Source organism: Channa argus, chromosome 16 (assembly GCF_033026475.1).
Source record: "Channa argus isolate prfri chromosome 16, Channa argus male v1.0, whole genome shotgun sequence".
NCBI lineage: Eukaryota > Metazoa > Chordata > Actinopteri > Anabantiformes > Channidae > Channa > Channa argus.
Window position 1 is genome coordinate 10,831,416 of NC_090212.1, and position 15,602 is coordinate 10,847,017.

The 15,602-nt window shown below is 40.5% G+C and overlaps 1 protein-coding gene across 1 annotated transcript; it reads right to left on the bottom strand.

Moving 5' to 3' along the window:
* Positions 1-12,757: 12,757 nt before the first annotated feature.
* Positions 12,758-15,089, bottom strand: LOC137101794 (homeobox protein six1b). The gene is made up of 2 exons (XM_067480633.1): positions 14,235-15,089; positions 12,758-13,454 (listed from the first exon to the last, which is right to left on the bottom strand). The coding sequence occupies exons 1-2, from the start codon at positions 14,792-14,794 to the stop codon at positions 13,160-13,162; spliced, it is 855 nt and encodes a 284-aa protein (XP_067336734.1). The 5' UTR covers positions 14,795-15,089; the 3' UTR covers positions 12,758-13,159.
* Positions 15,090-15,602: the final 513 nt, after the last annotated feature.

Here is a 15,602-nt window from a genome sequence, read left to right on the forward strand (position 1 = left end):
GAAAGAGTTTATTCGCTATAATTAGCAATAACGTTTTGTTTATATATTTTGATGCTACTTTCAATAGATATTTGAATGCAGGGCTTTTTCCTGTATTGCTCCAATGATGCCTCCACATCCCAACAACTACAATAATAATAATAATATTAGTAATAATAGGTGTCAGTTGGGCTGGTCTGTGGCAGTGGAGGCTGATTCACTGATTCTCTCCCATTTTCCCTCTCAGCAGTCTCCTGAAGGTCAGGGTCACTTAGCAGGGGGTAACTTGTCCTTTACAACAGGCCCTTTGTCCTCCACCTTCTTATTTATTTATTTATTTATTTCAGCCGAAGCACGCTCTATGCTGTCCCCACTCCAACAACTTTTTTTTTTTTCAGAACTGCCATCGCCTGTTGTCTACAAGGTTGAACCAGAACTCACTGGGTGATCTTTTGAAAAATTCGCCATCAAAATACTTTGTTCCGAGGTCCAAAGAAATCAGCCGCGGGCGTTTTTCTTGTCTGCCCATTGTGCGAAGGCCATGGAATTGTATCAGAAATGTTCATTCCAACCAGTGTTTCCCAACCTTGGACACACAGCTATTTCGAGGTTTTGTGTGCTTCGTCACATGTTATTGTCACAGGGACGATGTTTTCCTCCCAATCCGAGAGATTTTCTTCTCAGAGAATAATAATCTCATTTTTGTAGTGTAGCTGCTTTATTTTCTGAAGGCTTTAGAGGATAGTGATGAACTTAAAACTACGTGCTAGTGACGCCCCCTGGCGAACATGGTTAAGTGCTCCTGCATGTTGTGGAGGCAATTCTGTAGCTTTTCTGACCCACAGATGGTTCAACTCTGTCCAAGCCTAAAGGACCTGAAGTTTCTTTGACAGGAAATTCACAGTTTTCTGATGGATTAAATACAATTTAACCAAGTATGGAATGATGCTTTATCCTCGGGGCATTGGTATTACTTTGTTGCTAGACTCATAGAGTTTAAGCATTTTCTCTGAGGATCACCTGAAGAGGTCGCTGGTGCTCTGTGGCGCAAACTGCAAAAAATATATATTCATATTAGGATTTATAAACATTATGATCATGAAGTGACTACGACAATGATAACATTATCATCAAGAAACTGTAAATTAAACTTTTCATATTATATGCATACAGTGTATTTGTTTTTCGTACTTTTTAAAGATTGGTTCCTTTATCAGATATCCTTTTAAGTTACAGGATTGTCTTGATTCAAGCCAATTATTTTATGAAAAACATACATATTTCATATTTTTAGTTGTAACATGTTTACACCATAAAAACGTGGGCTTCAAAGAAAGAGTAAAACTTAGCCATAAAGGAATATGTTATGTCAAATTGAAATTAATCCTAAAGCATGTTCTAGGTTTAAGTTAATGTTAGATTAAAGTTCAGAAGTTAGATTTAGGTCCAGTTCTTATCTGCTGCATCGACCCAAGCGCAGCGCGCGGATGAAATGCTGCAGGAAACTTTCAGCACCAAGGACAGAGACGCTGAATCTGCAGTGTTGGTCTGTTCCTCAGTCCTTGTTAGCTCATCACTAATCTATTCTTTCAGTTATCAGATCAAAAATCGAATATCGTGCACTTGTGGCCAAAAGTATGTGGACAAATATAATACACATATAGTAGTTTTACTTCCAAATTATTTTAGAAACGAGCTGCAAAACTTCAATGATGGTCGATCAGCAGGACTTATCCCCCAGGTTTTCAGTGATTCCTAACAGGTCTGGGTGTCAGCCTCTACCATGAGCTCAGGACACCACTTGTTTGTGGACCTCACTTTGCAAAATGGTCTTTCTTAAATAACATAGTAGGCCATTAACCCCACTTGTTAACATACGAACATGCACGAAAACGTGTAGCTATTTACTTACTGAAGCTAATTTAACCTCTGCTGCGATTATCTGCTTCTGTTACTTCTGTCTAAACCCAGTAGCCTAAACTCAGTGGCTTCATAACTGCTCCAACTTTAAAGACACCCAGTTAGTTCCAGTCATTGATTATATTGAACCACCATTTCTAACATTATTATACCAGACATTGATTGACCTGGTTTAGCACTGATTTAATTCCTCTGTTCAAGCTCCGAGCTGAGCTGGATTTCTGCAGGCAGATCAATCAGTTGCATCGTGCATCGCTTCAGCCTCGTTCCGTCTGCTCCGCTCACAAATCCACTGTGTATTTGCACCATGGGCTGTGTAATGGTAATGCATACAGCTTGAGGCACATGTGGTCGGTTTGAGCGCGTAGAATTCAGTCAATAAGCACATTATCAGCTGCTGTGCTCGAACTAATGATGATAATGTCAGCAAGACTGATTGTAGGTGGTCTTCCTAAAGTTTTTGTCCCGCTTGGGGAAATATCGATTTGCTTCTAGTGGTCAGACGGTCTTCGGCAAAGTCAAAGCCTGTGAATCTCAAGAAAAAAGTTTACTTCAATAAATGACAAAACCACCTAGGCCACATCAAACACGGAAACGACTGAATTCAATTTGTTTGTAGCTTAGTGTGTTTGAGTTTCCAGTTGTTGTTCAGCTAAAGTCTTCAGCTTTTTTAATCAGTTGTTTTCTATATTGTTGTTGTTGTTATCTATATTTTCTCTCACATCTTAACAAGTCTTCCAGAATAAAGCAGGTCAGGCCCTACCGTCCGTGGGACAAAAATGACACACCTACACTATGGCTTAAGAGAATTCAATTCTAGGAGTTTGGTGCAAAAGCAGCGTTTAATTGCGCCAGTTAACTAATAAAAAAAAATGGGTCTTATGAGGCCGGAACACTAGCACCCCCCCCCCCCCGTCCCCCCGTCCCTCGCTTTTCGTGAGAGAAGAGGAACTTTTAGCCACTTTCTTTTTTTATGTAATAGGGTAAGGCTGAGCTCCGAATATTCTTACGTTTCCTGTTTACATCCCAGCCATAGTAGGTAGCAGCTACTGTCCTTTAACAGACTTCCTGCTCCGCTAATCATGTCCAGCAGATGGCGACAACATGCCAACGATGAGCGTAGAAGGCTGCACGGATTTGTGAGTTACTGAAGGGGCCTGCAGCACGTTAAAATCTCTTGTTTGAAAGTCACAGAGCTCAGTGAGAAAACACATTCACTACAAAGTGAAGTTCTGTTAAATAAAAAGAATATAATAGACCCACAATTAATACAAACTGTTAAAAAAGAACAAAGAAGAGACAAATGACAAGCTGTTGCAAATAAATAAATGAAATACCATTTAAAATAAAAACAGAATCAAAGAAAAAAACGTGACAAAAGTGACAAAAACATTTAAAACGGTCCAACAACAACATACCAAATTATCAAAAAGACATACAGAGACGTAAAAACGTAAAAACTGACTTGCAGGCCTCATTCGCAGTGTGCTGGTTTCTATTTCAGTCACTTCTAGTATTTTCTGTGTGTGAATTTACATGTATGAAGTAGATTAAATCCAAGCTTAGTTTGGATTTTTAAAAGAGCTACAGCTGGAAGCCAAGCTGAACTGTGTGTGTGTGTGTGTGTGTGTGTGAGGGGACTTCTGTCAGGTCATTAAGTGAAGCACAGTCTTTGCCACTAGAGGGAGACAGTGACTAGAGAAAGATGTCCACCATTACATTGGGGGGGCGTCTGTCATTTTTGAAGTTGCTTTAATGTGGCTCAGTCATTGTTGAAACATGCTCCGCCTGAACTGTTACAGTGTGGGAGACTATGTGTAATAAAAAACTCATTTGGTCAGACCAGATCAAATACTCAACAAAGGGGCAAACAAAGATTTAATTTCTCCCTCTTTTAAGCATTTCTGTCTTGTTTGTTCTTACTCTGTGTTTGTAAAGACCAACTGCATTTTACTTTCTTTAGAAAAAGAAATGTCCGACTTTACTAAGCGGCTGTGTACATTTTAGCCACACTTTAACGGAAATTGAATCCCACCAGATGAAAAAAGCTCATATAAATCAAAAGTCAATCTTAGTTATGATGTGATCATATAAAGATATATAGATATAAAGACAACTCACTGGAATGTGTGTATGTCTTTGAAATGTGTATTTGTACTAAAGACTTTTTGCCACAGGATTGTGCACATCAGTCATGCTGGAGAGAGAAAACTCAGTAGGACTGCAGCCACAGGCTTGGAAGACTTTGGTCTTGTTTCAGTGCCCAAAATAAAGCATGCACAATAAACAGCCTAAAAGTACACCTATCATGAGTGCTTTATTGAAAATGAAAAGAAAAATGAATAAATAGGACATAGTGAGATTAAAAAGTTGCTATACCTTTCCCTCTCAGGCCTCGTGCGAATGACACAATTCTGTATTTCCGCAGTAAAAATAATACTGCATAAAGGTTTTTGACTGTGCATGTAAGTACATTTGTCTATACAGATGATAAGTTCACTATGAATATGTTCTTGCCCAAGTGTAAACGAGAATACAGCATTACTGAGTGGATGGTGTTAATGCACATGTGTAAGAAAGTGTCGAGGCAGAGCAAGGTCATCGCATGGGATTTAAAGGGTCTATATTTAAACTCCCTGGTCTCCAGTTTCTGCAGCTGTCGCCAAGTTTAAGTTCAGCACCTTGAGCCTTTCTCTTTCAAGCTTTGGGTCATAGTTATAGACCTGACGAAGAGAGTGTAGCAGTCTCTCTCCTGCCCTTCAGTCTGAATCTGTTAAGGCTTCACAAACGGTCCCAGCAGAGGCTTCACACACCTAATACAAAATCCACAGATACATTTGTTACAAACTTGTATCTAGTATTCAGGTGTTTTAGAATTTCCATTTGAATTTGTCCTTTACATACCAATTACATACCATGCAATTGTCACAAATACTGGCCTAATTATCAGCTCATCCTTATCTCACACAGGGCCTCATACTAAATCACAATTTTACTGCACGTTGTCTAAATGACAATGAAAGTTTTTTCCTCGTTTTTCATCACACAAATTAACATAGTTGGGAAATCAAGAATTTACACTTTTAAAAACTGTTGATTATTGTGGTACAATTTACAGGTCTGAGAATATTCAGACACATCTGTTATTTATGTGTCGTCATTTAGTGTAACTGTTTGGGGCATAAAGACACAACTTATGTGCTTGAGAAACACAATGGCCTTATCACAGTTTTTTTTTTATCTGCCACCTTGTTGTAAATAAGAGGTATGAGATTCATTTTTTTAAATTATAATTTTCATCTCCAGGTAACTGCAGAGTGAGCTGTGGTCATAAATATGTACTTTCAGAGGTTACAAACAAATGTCACCTTTGTAAACATGCAGGTAGGTTATAATTACTGTATAAGGAAAATCCACTGACAGGTTTATTTTTGATCAAAAAATCTGCTTTTGTTTCGGCATTTTGATAATTTCATCAAAAGTAATATTTGCGTTTAAAAGCAAAATTTTAGAATTTCCATGTTTGTCTCAAACAGCTGCTCAATTTTGATAATTTGAATGTTTAATGCATAATATGCAGAACACTACATGTTTCTGACATGGGCTCTTCTCCGTTATTCATCTTTGAGGGATAAGTGACCCCCAGATGACAACACCTTTGTGCATAATTATAGTTTCCACATAAGGTGTTTCCCAAACATGTTAGAAATCATATTACTTTAGCATTTCAGTCTGTGCTTTGTCAGATGTAAAGTGATTCATTAAATAAATAGATGGACACTCTATCTGCTAAAGCAGCTCCTACTGTGCAGTGGCAGCTCTGTGCCTAATAACAGAGCTTAGCTGGCATACCAGAGCCGGTGGCACATTGATGTGGCAGTAACTCGGAGAGAGCCTGGTAATTACCACCGGCCGTTGACACCATGCCACAAATACACTAGTCAGCAGCGAGGGGACACTCAGAACGGTGGCATTTCCCCCTCCCTCTGCTGCCAGCGCAATCTGGTGATCACCCATGGCCCACGAATGGTGGGAGATTAAAAGGTCTCATCAAATGACAGAAAGAGAGAGAGGTTCACTCGCTTTTCGTCCCGCATCATTAATAAATGTGTGGGCAAGTAAGATTCTGTTATTTCTCCAGCTTCATTGTTGAACACCAAAAGTCCTTCGCCCTCATCTTGGACACACTCCACTGGACTATAAGCAATGGATGAGGAGTCATGAAGGCTTTCTCTCAGGAGAGATCCATTGGAAAACATACTGCAGGACCGGAATGGGAAGTTTATTTTGCTTGCTGCATGCATATCAAGGGATTTGGGGCTCTGTGCACTGTGAGGGCTGCAGGAGCACTCTGCACATAAGAGTTTATCACTCTAGCACCCAAACTCTTGTTCTCCTATTTCACTGCAATTCCAGTTCTCCCCCACTCCTGATTTCTCATTCTTCACTCATCATAATTTTATGCCTTCTCTTTTTGTCTCTCCTGTTTCTCTCTCCTCACCATCCTCCCTTCTATCATCTGCGGACTAAAATAGGCCCAGAAGATTTTCTCTGGGCCTTTTGTCCCTGCTCAGGGAGACGTTTGGCACACAGAGGATCGTGTTACAACTTTCATTTCCTGAATGTTTTTCTTTTTTTCTGCATGGAACCAAGAAGGGTATTTTATCCTGCTCTGCAGTATAAAGATGAAGGGCAAGGGGAGGAAGATGGCAGCTCAGATTCAGGCTGCTGTCACTCTAACGCTGGCAAACAAAGTACAAACTGCACATAGCTGCAGGGTCCTGGTGGAGGGTAGCTGTGATCTGGTTTGAAAACAGTGGGGATGTGGATCATGTGTGTGAAGTAGGGGGGCAATGGTTATTTAAGCTATTTGTGAGCCCCAGGAAAGGTGAGGTGATGCCCCACCAGAGTGTGAGGTAGATTTCATTATCCCATATCCCATACCACTTCCTCTTGTTGTGTCTGCCACCCTCACCCTTCCCCAAAAACCCCTCAAGCCCAGAGCAGTGATGAGGTTGTGTTTAGACCCATGGATCTTTGTTGGCTGGACACAAAGGCAGAGCAACGAGCAATAACAGTCTGCAGAAATATCAATTATTAATTCTATTGTGAAATATTGCCCATAACACGATACCCAACCCAGTCATTATGACTCTGGTTACGGCTGGCTCCCTTAAAGATGCCATTAAGTCTATTTTACGCTCTGCACCTTCCAGTACTGTATAATAACAACTAAGTCTCTAACTTGCTTTTTGTAACTATACACATGCTTTAATGGACAAATACGATGTTATTCTGTAATTTGTTATTGTCAACATCTCCAACAAAAAGATGGAAATTTGCCAATTTCTTAACTAGTGTGGATGTAAATCTTAAGAAAACTCACAAATATTTCTTTTTTAAAGTTTATTTCCTACAACAGCTCGACACCGGAGTTTTCAAGTAATATTACATAAGTAGAAGTAAATTGTGAATTTGTTGGGGGCTGTTTTGAGCAGCAGATTAATAAGCGCTGTTGAATATTTACAGCAGCACGATGGTGTTTGTGGAATTGAATCAAAATTAACTACAGTGCCCATATTCATGTTAAAAATGGAACAAGCCAGGCAGTCCAACGATGTGCCCCACTTATGTGTTTTTTAATAGTTTTTGAACAACAGTGTTGCTCTGTGGTCCAACGGAAAAGGCTCTTTCAGGTTTGGACACACAGATACCTCTTAGGAGAAATGTATGGTTGTCTTGGGGCTTTTCATGGCAAAAATAAAAACACAGAATAAGACCACACTTCTCTTTTAGTTATGCACATCCCTGCTTAGCTACACATTTTCCCACCTTTCCACGAACATCCGCAATGGTCAATGACTCAAGAAAAGAGCTGAATTAAGTTTTTGTATTTAAAGCTGACCATCTATGTAAGACTTAAAGGCCTAAAACATCCTACTTTATATGGACATGGTTTTTAACTTAAGGAAAGTTTTTCATCCAGTTTTTCTCTTCCACTGAGAACCGTACAGTGTACAATTGTTAACTCCCTATAATGTCTGCAAAAAAATCTATATTTCTGTAATGCTCCCATAGAATCCATCCATTTGTGTTATAAAAAATATATTAGTCAGCCATACAGTTAAACTTTGGAACTTGGGTACTGTAGTTTATTTAGACTCGTCTCCTATACACTGTTATACTCCTGTAAATACTATGTATTTACTGTAAATACTACTATAGATATTTCTAATAATGTGTGGCTAAAGTATCAAAAAAATGACATATTTACTCTGGCTTGAGTAAAAGAAAAATAAACTGAAAACTGCCAAGATATTCTGGAAAATTTCTGTTTAAAAATGTTTACTTTCATCTTCAGCCACAAGCATGATAGGTATTAAAATAATTTTATAACAATTTATTTAAACATGTAAAGAAAAAGCCTAACTTTGTTTTTCCTGTAATTGAAATTGCTCTTGTGATTTTATTTTCACTCTACAATGCATTAAAACACTAATAACCAATTATGGAGGATTTGGGACCAATGTTTACAGCTACTAATTCTTCTTATATTACAGCACCTTCCTCCAACTTCAAATTCTTACCCATAGGTAGAAATATTGACTGTGAACACACAGTACAGTAAATAACTCATGATATTGGTTTGACTTGGCTTTAAATGTCTGAAACCAAGGTTAAAAACTTTTGTTAAATCCCCACAAAGCTTTCGAAAATCATCCCTCACTGAAGACGCGTTCTTGATGAAAAACAGGAGACTAATGCAACTATCACCTTTCTCTGTAAGCTCCAAAAATATAGATATCTGATTCTGAGGAACCAGAGCTGGGTTTTGTCTCAGGAAGAGTTTGTTATATGAGCCTGTGCCCTCGGGCCACATTTCATTTATACAAGTCCTCTATCATAGACATTACCTACACGTCTTATCTTGTCCTCTGTCTTTTCCACAGTTCCTCAGGTAACGTATATGATGCTGTCCTTCATTTGACACACAACATGCTATTTAACACTGTAACAGTCAGGGACCATTGGCAGAGCTTCCACCTCCTCGTGTCTAAACCCAGGGTCATACATCACTCATCTCACTGGAAGAGGAAGATAAATATTTCTTTCAGCTCTGTCACAAAAGAGCTTCCTGAGTGGCTTCTCTTGTGAGTGGAAGCTGTATATGGATCAGAGTAATGAACTTTTTTAGGCAGAGTAGTGTGTTAGCAGTGATCTATACACCCTTATATCAGGGAAATACAGCAGATTTCTGCAGAGTGATTGAAAAATATTATGAGTTTAACTTAACTCAGTTTTATTCTCTCTCTTTCTCTTTCTTTCTTTCTCTCTCTCTCTCTCTCTCTCTCACACACACACACACACACACACACACACACAAAGCCTGTATATGCCTGTGGGTAAGGCCAGGCAGGAACATTGTCAGATCCATGCATCATTGGTAAGAAAATCTCTCCACATCCCCCCCCCCCCCCCCCCTTCACCACCACCTGAAAATCTGAAAAGATCCTTTTGTCCCTCATCACCCGCCTGCTCACCACCACTACTCCCCCTCTTTTCTTCCCCACACCCCCCACTCTCTGACACACACCCCTCATACAGTTTGTGGTTTTGGATACCTGGGGCTGTCTTACACTTGGCTCCCATGTGGCGCAAAGCTACCTGCAGGCAGCAGACCATGCACAGGCGACCCATCTAAAAAGTTCCTCAGCTTTAGATTTAGTCCTTATAGGAGGCGGTCACTGATTCCAATGCCAGAAAAACATGAGCCCAGCTGAGACAGACGGGCCAGACTCATGCGGGCTATTCTCCATGTTTATTTGCACACGTCAGGGCGCTTCCTGCTGTTGATTTAGAGCCACTGCCACTTATACCTATGACAAATGAAATGCCCTCCTGATGATTCAGACTCTGTTTGCCATCAGCAGCTGTTGTTACTGGCACTGTTGTAGTCTGACGTTGCCTCCAGCTTTTGTCATCTTGTCTATAGCGTGAAACACAACTTACACTCACTGCATAGCTGATGGGAGGAAGACACACTGTGTGGCTGGTGCAGCAGATAGATTTATGAATGCAAACGTTGTCCCTCTGGATTCGGAAGCGAGGGATTCGTGCACGATTAAAAGCACTGTCAGAGTTTCCGTGTTGGATTGATTTTAGGCTCTGCACTATCCTGAAGGTGACTCTCCCCGTCTTGTAGCACAGAGCCTTTTTTAATCCTAGCTGTGTCTGTTCTCTGCTGGACATGTTTTCAATAGATTATCAGGTATATGGAGTCAATGTGGAGGCTTTGTGATCACCTGTTTGTTAATTTGTCAGTATTTTTGCATCACTATTTGCCAAGACTATGAGACCTGCTGCCGGCAAAAATATGTGATTTACAGAACCTCTGCTGAATATGACTTCCAGCCAATCCAGTGGGATTGGGGTGTGAACATTTATGGTTTTAAATTCTTGAATACAAGTTAAATCACTGTTTTATTTTGTGCTACACACCCGATGAAGTAAAATGCTCTGTTTTAATGCCCATGGACAAATATTTTAAAAACCATAGCTGGTGGTACCATCTAAAAAGTGACCAAAATATGAGAAGCAGTCCTCATGGATAGAAAACATCAACTATCTACCATGATTTTACATTTCAGGCAGAAATAACATTGTAAGAATATGAATATGAAAATGTTTCTGTGGCCATTTGGAAATAAGTGACCTTATTTGAACACTTCTCTACATTTTAGCTACGTAGTGTAAGTGATGGAAATTACTAAACAATTTTCAGCTATTGGAATTTTTTTTTTCCCCACATGACAAAATTCAGTTTTTATGCATTTGCCTGTCCTCTCTTTTCTGGTTTGAGGAGGCGAAGGCTTAAATGGAAAAATGATGTTACACGCTGTATTCCACTGTATCAATCAAGACTGAGCAACACTTGAATCAACAAGTTGTGGGGTTGTTTGCCCACATTTGTAGGCCACAGTCCTCATGAAGAAAGTAACTGAGATTTTGAATATATCGTATTATTTGATTTTATTTTTATTCACACTAAATGTTTTAGATTCCAGAGAAATAACATTTGAAACCATGCTTCCAGGGGCCTTGCCTACAGTTTAGAGGTATTTGTACGCTTTGAATTTGATGCTACTCCCCATAGATTTCTAGGGAAAACAATAGTTTTTCTTGAAGCAAATTTATCTCAAAGCTCAATTACTCGGCAGGTTACATTTGCAAACAGTTATAAAATGTGCTGCATTGTTAAAAATCAACAAGGAATTAGTATATAGCAAAAAAGCTTCACCTTAATGTTAATTCATCTGATACTACTCAAAAAAGTCAAAGATTGTCAGGGGACATTCCTGGCATTCAAACTTTTGGTACTTTAAGAAGATTTTGCTGCTAATGCTTCTCCTATACATGCAATCACGTCCTTTTATTTTGTAATGTTGATATTTTGACTTAAATAATGATCTGAATATTAATTGTACACTAATTTTCACATATTGGATTAAATAAAACGTAACAACCAGAATCACTGACTGAAATCCTGCTGATGGAGGGTCTGGTGAGGACAGCCAGACAGACACATCACTCAAACACAACCATATGGAAAGCTGTAGGTGATAGATAGGGAGCACAGCCCCGGTGTTTTCAGTAGACCAGAGTGCCTGAGAGAATAAAAGAGAGACAGGGGGAGGCCTCTGGGTTGTAGAATACCTCAAGGTCCCTTCACTGAAGCCAGGGTTCTGCAGCCCTGCAGCCCTGCAATCTTCGCAATCAGGCAGTAATGCTAGCAGCGACTGTTTCAGATTATGCTCAGGAAATCCTCGGTGCTCTCTGCTCAAAACAATTTACCCTGACATGAGCCCAAAGAGAGGGTAGGGGGTTGGGGGACAAGAGAGCTGTCTTCACCAGATTCCTGTTCTCAGACCACCAGATACTCATATCCACTCCAGCTATGTCTGTCAGTTTATTATTAATATTGTTGTTATTATTATTGTTATTGCTGTAATGCAGTGTGATGGCCTATAGGCTAATATAAGGCTGGGATTGTCTGTCAGTGTCTCTCATTGATTGTATTTTTGCAATTATGTATGTTTATATTCTGTTTTCGTTTTGTTTTGTTTACAGGGCATCTATTTCATCAAGCAGTGAACTTCAGACTTTTTTTCCATATGGGATTTCCTTTGTCATAAAATCCAGAGTTGGTAAGGGTTGAGTGGTGGCTCTTTCCCATGGCCCAGAACCAACAGAACAAACTCTCGCAGAGAGCAAAGAAAACACGGAAACAAAAAGCCAATGATCCGCAGCACTCCGGCTAAAAATGACAAAAAAGAGAAAAACCCCTCTGCCTCCTTCAGCCAAACATGTACAGACCCGAGATTCAAAAAGAACCAACGCTGCTTCATGTGTACACAACCGCCTCCTGACTGACAGCTGCTGATGTTGACTCACATTTATATAATTAAATTTCCCTTCATGACTCTGTGTTTGAATTGTGCTCTGAATTACCATTATTATTGTTTGAAACCGAGGAAACCGTAGAACTGCTTTAATCTTCGTCCGAAAAACTTCTGATAGAATTACAAATGCCACCAAAGTATAGGTGGGACGGTTTGTTTGGGATTGTTGCGAGTAATTTACAAATTTCTTTACGATGCATATATTCTAAGCAACAGGAACAATCAACGTTTATATTAAGAAACGAATTGCCTTATATCCGTTCCTTTGCCTATTTTTTATTAACAAATAAATATAAACTTTCAGATTATCCGCCGCGCAGGTTTGAGACCGGGATCTACAGCTAGGCCTGTACATTACTGTTATTTTCATCCAAAAACACAAATAACACAGAGACCAATGCATTACTTTTGTTTTATTGGAAACTAATTACCATGACTCTAATGAAAACGTTACCTCTTAGTTTCCATCGCAGGAGCTTGCTATAGATCTTAACAAAATATCATAAATTAAGCAAATGGGCAGTCCAGTTAAGTGTTACGTCGAGTTAGGAGTTTCAGAAAGGTCCCGTTTGTGTGTTTTTAGTGTGCAGGAGATCAGAAATCCTCCTGTGTGGGGCCATATACATGTTAAGCGCATTAAAGTAATTTTGTTCTAAACCAAATGTAACGACAGACAAGTCAGTCTTCATTATAAGGTAGGCTACTATAGTGTTATTTCATACATGTATTCAATCTGATACACTTATCAGTCTTCTTTTTTCTGGTCTTTTTTTGTAAAATAGAATAATCTGGCAGCCTCTTTAAGAGCCCAAATCCACAAGACTGGAGGTTAGAGGTCCCAACAAAGAATCCTGCAGTTGGTGCGGGTGTCCGTGCATGCCGTGCACCGGCTGTGGGGGCCCCAGGCCGGACATGGGGTAAGCGGAGGCCCCGGGGTGGCTCATGTTGCCCTGGAGCAAAAGCGCTGAGCTGTGGTCGGGGCTCTGAGGTGGCGAAAACTCGTCCTCCGAGCTGGACATGAGAGACTTTCCTCCATCCAGCGGGGACAGCTGGTTCTGTTTGTTGCCGCCTGCGTTGTTGTTTTCACTGTTCTCTCTGGAAATGACATGGGGAAAATATTATAGAAATTGGCAAATACACATGTAGAATTGTGGCATTAGATCAAAATGTTAGTAGGTCTGTAGATACATGTTGAATAAATATATTATATATAGCTACAAATTTACAGAAGCAAAAAATATATATATTTAAGAGGCCTTTGCCCCACCTAAATGTCGTCCTTTATGATTGTATATTTTTCTTTATGTAGTGTGATGACACAACCTTGTTCAAGTGTGTTTGTCATGGTGTCTTAATTTGGGTTAATTGTAACCCAGATTAACCTTTAACACCCTATCTCCAAAAAATGTGGCCATGTTGGGGTTTTTTGTGTGTGTTTTTAATACCTGTTCTTCATTAACAAATATCCAATTGTATTATTTTTATATCTAAAACTGTATAGTTCAGATGTGTGTAGTTTAGGTCTTAGGTTACAACTAAATGTTTCTGGAGAAAATTCATCATTTGTCAGCAGCACGCTACTGTTTACCTGTCCTCTCTGTAGTCAGGACAGGGCTGGTTTGAGACTTCTACACGTCCAAAATTAGGAAACAAATTCAATACAATTTTGGTGGAATTAAAATGATTCCTCTTAGAAGTACTAGTCTGTGTGCAGTATTAATATTCTCAGAGCCGTATGACTCATGTCCCAACTTTTCTGCTTGTATCCACATTTTTGTAATGTTTCTCCTAAGCTGTTTGTAAATATGCAAACAAAAATGTCTTTTGAATGTCCGAAATTCCATGCGACACCGAGGTGGTGTCAGTCAAACCTACCTCTCCTTCGCCTCTGCGGCTCTGTCTCTCTGCCGTCTGTTTTTGAACCAGTTGCTGACCTGCGTGGTGGTCAGTCCTGTGGCCTCGGCCAACTCTCTCTTTTCCCGCGGGGACGGATATGGGTTATGCGTGTACCACTCTCTCAGGACTCCTCTAGACTTCTCTTTAAAGCAGTAACTGGTCTCTTCGCCGTCCCATATCGTGCGTGGCAGCGGAAATTTCCTCCTCACCCGGTACTTCCCTACAGCTCCCAGCGGCCGGCCGCGCAGCTTCTCCGCTTCCACGTAGTGCGCCTTCAGCCAGAGCTGCTGTAGTTTCGGGTGGTTGTGCGGAGAAAATTGATGGCTCTCCAGGATCTTATAGAGCTCCCTGAAGTTCCCACGGTGAAACGCAACCACCGCCTTCGCTTTGAGGACGCTCTCGTTCTTGTGGAGGTGATCACAAGCGGGTAGAGACCACAGGAAGCGGCCGAGCCTCTCCAGGTTTCCTCCCTGCTGCAGCACCTCGCAAACGCACGCCACTTGCTCCTGCGTAAAGCCGAAGGACGGTAAAATCGACATGATGTCCGAGGTCACTCCTCCGCCCAGAACGTTGTTATCCAAAGCGATAGCTGTCGTTTACTTTTGTGTGTTTAGAGTTTCTTCTCTTGATGCAATCCAGTGCAATCCGCCCGTACAGTACAGGCCTATAGACCATGCACTCCACTGCAGCCCCTGATGCGCGCAGCAGATTGGGATGTTGATTGTTGGGACAATTTGTTCCTGTTGGAGATATGTCAGACTTAAAGGGAGCCTGTGCGTTTCGGTGATTGGCTCTCCCTCTGCCCTGCACGCTGTACAGCAGGGCAGGACTGAGTTTGCAGCTCCGTTTCCTCCCCAGAGGCTGTGCGTCAGGGGCTGAAATAGGAGCACTCCCACCTCCCGCCCCCACACTCCATCTCCCGCTTCAGCTGAGGGAGCAGAGCAGCACCTAAACACTAATCAATTATTACAGACCTCTTTAAAACCTTATTAACATGTTCTGAATATATGTCCACTATAATGAACTAAATGACTTCGCCATGTGAGAAAAACCGCACACTCCGTCTCTTTACGTTATCTGTAACAATTGTCAGTGAGAGGTGAACCCACAAAAACACAAAGCTCTTTGTATGTGGAAGCGTAAGTATCCACTTCTGAAGGGTACACATAGGCTAAATTGGTAGTAATAAAGTTATGGCAGCAGAGTGTTTGTCTAGGAAAACGCACAGTCCTAATTGATTTTTGTTTATTCTCGCATTCTTACATCAAACAGTAGGTTGTCACTGCCCACACTAACTAAAAGAACTTGCTTCTAGTCCACTTTACCTAGTCACTAAAAAGTGTTTGA